A 6,750-nucleotide genomic window follows, 5' to 3' on the forward strand; every position below is an offset into this window, starting at 1 on the left:
CATTTAAATTAGTAATTTTTCATTTTTTTAATTGTACTTTATATAATTGAGATATATTTTTAATAATGCGATTTTAATCTATTTTTACTATAATATTATTAATGTAGTCTATCTGTTCTATCTGTCTATCTGTTTCTGGAATTTTAGCACGCTTTTGCAGAGCAAACTATCAATGGGGAAGCCATAACTACAGACCAAAATGGCCACCGTCTACTGTTGTGGACTTTGGACGTCTTTTTCTAATCCAGCGAGCAACCACCTCATGAATATTTACTGGCAGTTGGGGCCGCCAGCCCAGAAACAAACAGCCCACTTAATATTTGATGGCTTTTTTGCTTTAGAGTGAGCACACAGTGCATGCAACGCTGCCTCTGCTGTCGTGTGTGTGTGTGTGTGTTTGAGCGTGTGTTTGTTTGTGAGAGAATAAGAGTATAATACCATGTGAGATTGCAGCTGAACTCGGGCCTGACTGCCTAATGGGTCCTTCGTACCTTTCTTCTTTTTAAAACCCACATATTTGGCAGAATATTCTGGGTTGCTTTCAAACTAATGTGCAAAGCTTAGCAGGAGGGAGGAACTGTAAATAAACATTTACAGTATGCAACTACCACATATTTTCAATAATGTACTCTTCATTAGAATCACGTTTAAATTCTTGGTTTGTCTTGCAGGATCTGGAAGTTTTGTCTCAGGAGATCGTGCGTTTGAGTAAAGACGCCAACCCTGCGGAAAACTCAAAAGCCACGGGATAAAACTGGACGCCGTCCACCCGATGATTCAGTACCCTTCTCTTTCTCTTTCTCTCATCTCTTCACGGCTACCAGGAGGAAACTACATCCATCTTGTACAAAGACCTCCAGCAATCTCAGATGTACCAGGAGCACAGAGGGTCAAAACAGATAAAGTCCATCTGTGATTTGCATACTACTGAATGTAACGTAACACTTTATTTGTTTGTTTGTCTGGGACGGTAGAGTACTGTTATAAAAGGGTCCGTCGAGCAAACCCTGGCTGCTTGACATCCGTGAGTGCTCGGGACAGTGGCATGGCCTCGGTGGTCCAAACAGGACCGTTCTACCAACCACTAATTCCCCTGTTCAGGAAAGCGTGTGTCTAACGTTGGCGTCCTCAAACTGCTCTCATTGTTGTATTGCCTGTTTTGTATATTTGATTCGCTAAAGACACTTAAGCTGTATGTGTGAATGTGTGTATATGGGGCGTATTTATTCGTGCCAGAAAATCCAAATATCATCATGTTTAAATCTTTAGAGTATGCTGCTCGTATCTGAAACAAACTGGCTAAAATCTCAAGTTCTGCAGTTAGTTATACCAACAAAAAAAAAACATCAGGAAGTTTTCCAGCGAGAGCAAGAGAGCATGCATTTAATTGCTGCGATAATTATCGGAGCATTTTTGTGGGGCTCTCAAAATGTTCCAGTGAAGGAAAGCAGCTCCCTGGACTCCCCTCGTTAAGCAGCAATCTCTCGGCAGCTTAACGACTCAATTTGACACCTCTCTGTCTGTCTCAGAACTGACGGCGCTGTTGGGGAACGGACCAGTTTCTCACAGTGCACACTTGACTCCCATGAGAAGCTAGCCACCTGTTTTAGTGTGTAACACCAGTTTGTTTTGTGCGCGTCAACGCCCTATCGTTTTTTGTGAATGTTGCAACATGATTCCGCTTTTATGCATTCAGTTTTTGTGAACATTTTAAATTCTGATGCACACAGAAATATTTTATTTGGAGAGTGCAACGTTAATTTAATTATTGGTCCTCAAACTCCATGTTTTGGATCCATTGTGTCTTGATTTTCCCAATCGTTTACCAGCGAACTACAGCTCTTAGTCAGAAAAGACGCCATTTCATTTAAAGCAAATGAAAGCTCCTCATTGAGTTTGTGAAATATCAGCCTCTTTTTCATTCATGTCTAATTAAATACGGCACATGCTCCATTGATCATTTTAGGTGCAATGAATATTGATTGCACAACAAAAACATAGTAGATTGAACATTTCACGTGAGATTATGGATTTAGTGTCCACCTTATTACTCAACGATTCTGTATTAATTTAGATATATATCTATATGTATATTCACCTTGGCAAAATGATGTTTTATGATTTGTGAGATGTGAATGATTTGCAGATCTTTGCAATGCTTTAAGCTTTAATACGACAACGGTTCGTTTCCATGTTCTTGGCACATGAGCGTGATGTTCGTGCATGGTGTGTTAAATGCCTGTCAAATCTCTGTCTCTGGCTTCTTAAGGAAATCCTGACGGAATGCTTTTCCATATTCCTTTCATTATACCATACGGTAGGAAAACGATATTCTTTCATTTCCACATTTGAGGAAACTGACATATCGATTCACTTAGATGATTGCACTCAAAAGAATGAAGGATGTTTGCCTTTGAAGCTCAGAGTTGTTTCATTTTTTTGCCTTTTGCTCTTCTAATCTAATATCTGCCAAACAAGCTCTTCTTTAATTAAAATCATGTTTTAATCATCACTAACTTCATGTAAGCAGATTCTATTATTAATGTCTGATCTCCCACTACATCTCTACAGCTAAAATTTATTTATGTGCATTTCATTGTCATGTTCAGACTTCCATAACTTGCAGTGATAATAAAGAATGGCTGAAAAAAAAAAAAAAAAACAGTGTCTGAGTGTCAGACTTACTATGATTTGTTTACAATGTATATTTTGACAGATGCTTTTTATTGTATACTTTTTTTTTGTATCAGCACAGGTGTGCCCTGGGAGTCAAACCAATGACATGCTGTACCAGTTGAGCTAGATGAACCGCGATTCATACATCACGAAGGTTTTTCTTACTTGAAATTTAGTGGTTTTATTTAAGAGTAATGCATTACATTTGATTCAAAATAAAAGTTCCAAGAGGGGGTTCTCACAGTGATGCCAAAGAACATTTCAATGAGCAATTCTTAAAAGAACCTTTTTTTTTCTGTGTCATGAACATTATAATAATGTAAAGAACCTTTATGCACTGTAAAGAACGTTTTGATTCGTTGGATGTTTAAAGGATCTTACTGGAATCATCTATTCCAATAAAGAACCTTTATTTTTAAGAATGTAGTTAATATATCAGTGAAAAATGGAAATTCTGTTATTTACTCACTGTCATGTTCCAAACCAATATGACTCATTTTCTTCTGTGGAACACAGACAAAAATATATATAACAATGCTTTCATTCAATGACAGTCAACAGCATCCAAAAACAACTTTGGACCCCATTGACTTTCATTGTATGGATAAACACTGTTTGTTTTCCACAGAAGTAAGTCGTACAGGTTTGGAACGATAAATGCTGGTTCCTCCCCAGGTCAGTGGGCTGTACACACAAGTACCTCTTTTTCACTGAGTGTTTGTCTAATAGATTGGTTAATCTCTCCTCTGAGCACAAGCTGTGTTTAACGCACTATCAATGATGCCTGTAAGAACCGTGTAAATAAATGACACGAATCATTGAGCAGTGTTTAATTGGAGCCATTCAAATCCTGCTGTCATCTTTGTCTTCGTCACTGTTCAGTGAGTGTGATCCCTAATCAACACTACAATCTGAAGGGCTCCACTGCTCTGCATTGGGTTTCATCCTTACTGTGACCAAAGGCCTCATTAAATAGACAATCCAGGATGAATTGAAAGGTTTTAAAATTGGGTTTCAGATTATTATATTCTCATTTACAGAGGTAAACAACATGGCCAATGGAGTAAATGGAGAAAATTTACTGGCCATAAATACTATGAAACTGTCATGAAACTGTATTTTATGGAAGCTTATCAAAGTAAAAACAAATGAAAAATGAATTTGTCGTTAAAATAACTAGCTATATATATAGCTATATATATATGTGTATATGTGTGTGTGTATGTATATATATAATGTAAATAGGCTTCCAATATATAAAAAATGTTTTCAAATTTAAAATACATTTGTTTTTGTTCCTATTGAAAGAAGTTTTTCACGTATATGTATTTTAAAATATTAAAGTAGCTTTTTAAAAATATACTATTATAAAAATATAAAATATATGATTATATTTTTCAGTCAAAACAGTATATTTCTGAAGCAAAAAAAAAAAAAGAAAAAAATAATGTTAATGACAGCATTAAAGTACTTTTGAACAGATCAATTTAGACTAACCACCAATTCAACTGCAAAACTTTGTTTATTTTTTCTTAAATCTTTGGTAACACTTTACTTAAAGCCTTTATATATAATGCATTACAGAGGTATTTATAATGTACATTGTAATACCTCTCAATAAATAATTGTAACCAAAGAAAAGATGCATTATAATATTTGACAGTTTATTTGTCATGTGTTTTAATGCATTACATTTTTTACAGATGTTGAAATGATGAATAGATAAGTGCTATAATGTATTATATCTATGGTAACAGTTATTTATGAGATCACACAATAAATTATAAGGTGCATTAAAAGTCATAACTAATGCATTAAGAATACTTTTATAAAGCTTTACATAAATATCATTTTATATGTGGCTAAGAAGTAGATGTAATAAGTCTGCCAAGTTTCAGTGAATCTGTGAGTCATTTTCGAACTGATTTGTTTAATTAAATGATTCACATTGGGTGGTTATTTTGCTTCCATGTGATGCATTAAAATCATTTAATGTACAGCTATCATTGGATTATACCTTACAAAATCAATGCAAATGTGGTACAGCTCTTCCTCTGCCAAAAACAGTACTCTTCAACTCAATTATGAAGTGTTTATTTTATTTAATGGCATAAAATGCAATAAAAGTCAGGTCACTGAAATGCACACTCATAGGTACTAAACAAGGCATTAGCGGATTGACTGATATCAAATCAATACCTAATATAGGAATAATTCAGGACGAAAAAATAGTAAGAATGAATCTTTCCAATGGTTGTTTCCATTAGTTTAAGTTGCAGATTTAATGTGGCCGAGGGGCTCTTCAGCATCTTAAGTGAAATGATTAAAGCATCGATTTGTAGTCAACACACCTACACTACCTCACGGTTAAAACTCTCCTGTGAGCTCCAGCTTCTTGTGTCGCTCTTCATTTTGTCTGTTTTATCATTTCAGGTGACTAGGGATATTCTGCATTGATTGGAGCTGCTTTTAAATAATTGTCTTTGCTTCTGGATATTGTTTGTGATTATAGAGGGTCGGGCAGCCGTAAATTCAAAGCCTTAGAAAGATCGAAATCGCTGTTGTAACTCTGCTGTCTGCTTTTGTGTCTTTTGCTGCAGTAATTTAGCAGTGAAGCCTTGTATTGACATCGGAGTTGTAGAAATTGAACGCAAGGGTTGTCAGATGGAAAAGGTTGGAGACTTACTGCCAAGAGTGTTGGAGAAAACACCCATTCCAATACTCCCATGATGCCTTTGGTAAGTGGTTTTCCTAATCCCTCCTTCTACTGAGGGTCAGTTTGAATTTTAAATGGCTTGAAACCAGTTTTAGTGGTAACAAATTAAAAGTAACACAAGTTACGTAATCAGATAACTTTTTTCAAGTAACTTATAAAGTTATCCATTACTTTTTAATTTACTAGAAAATATCTGAGTTACTTTTTCTTAGTTACTAATGCCAGATAATGTGTTTTAAATCACAGCTCTCTTGTGCCCATATTGAGAGAAACAGCGCGTTGTGTGCGCTGACTAAACATGATGTTAGTTTTAGACTAAATGTGAACATGCGTTTACTAATCTCATCTGCACAAAAACAGATTTAGTATTCCTCAAAATGAAATGCAAACTTAGAATGTAGTGCAAAACCTGCAATAACACAAATATCAGTTATGTATTTACATTTTCCCATTTTATTAACCAATATCTTTGCTGCTGATGTTCCTTGATCCAATCGAATCATATACTAATATGAAAACGTGACTTTAGAAAAACATGACATTTGTGATTCTTTGTTTTCTTCCTAAAGAGTATTAGTTACTTTCTTAGGGAGTAGTGCAATATGGTAATGCATTACTTTCTAAAGTAACTTAACCCCAACACTGCTTGAAACGCTGGTTAAACATTTCTTTCTTTCGAAAGATATGGCGTTGCTTAATCTAGGGTTGAAAAAAGTTAATAAATACGTAAAACCTATGTTAAGCAGTTTCAAGCATCTAAATTGAAAAGAACAAAGGACAATGAGGCTGTCAGAAATCGTTTTGCGTTCCTTGCAAGTTTCTGCTTCTATATTTGCATTTGAGGATATTGATCAGAGCATTCAATCAGTCCAGAAAGAGTTGTACTGTACTCCAGTGTTCTCAAAATATTTTGCCTGCGCATTTCCATAGTTAGAAAGCAAACGGATCTTGTTGCCTCCGTCCTCTAGAAAGGTTCTTGGTGTTGTATCACTCTGATGTATTTAAAACCCAGATGAATTGACCCTGGTTTGGGACCCAGCATTAGGACTCAGTGTTAATATCCTTGACAGATACACAAAAAAAATTACTCAGGCTGAAGTAGGAAAGAACATTAAAGATTAACTCGAGGTGAGGCGCATGAAATATTGAATATTAGTGCAAAACAGGGACTAGTTAAATGGATTACGTAAATATTGCGAAATGCTGCAGATTCCAGTTGCCTTGGTGTCTTGTAAGAGAACAGTTTGCCGGGACTGCACAAAAACACAAGAAATGGACACTTCACTGCCCCAGCAGATTTCTTTCTTTTTTTAAGAATTGACCCTTTGCCGGAAGTTTGATTGACAGGCGATCTGACC

The 6,750-nt window shown here is 35.6% G+C and overlaps 1 protein-coding gene across 1 annotated transcript in view; it reads left to right on the plus strand.

Moving 5' to 3' along the window:
• LOC109101197 (GRIP1-associated protein 1-like) overlaps nucleotides 1–2,662 on the plus strand; it is a 49,771-nt gene extending 47,109 nt beyond the window's left edge. Inside the window, exon 28 of the mRNA XM_042729359.1 lies at nucleotides 672–2,662. Within this exon, the coding sequence (XP_042585293.1) occupies nucleotides 672–752 (81 nt within the window). The 3' untranslated portion in view covers nucleotides 753–2,662. The remainder of the gene's footprint in view (nucleotides 1–671) is intronic.
• The last annotated feature ends 4,088 nt before the right edge of the window (nucleotides 2,663–6,750 follow it).

The sequence above is a fragment of the Cyprinus carpio genome, chromosome B8, assembly GCF_018340385.1.
Source record: "Cyprinus carpio isolate SPL01 chromosome B8, ASM1834038v1, whole genome shotgun sequence".
NCBI classification, from domain to species: domain Eukaryota; kingdom Metazoa; phylum Chordata; class Actinopteri; order Cypriniformes; family Cyprinidae; genus Cyprinus; species Cyprinus carpio.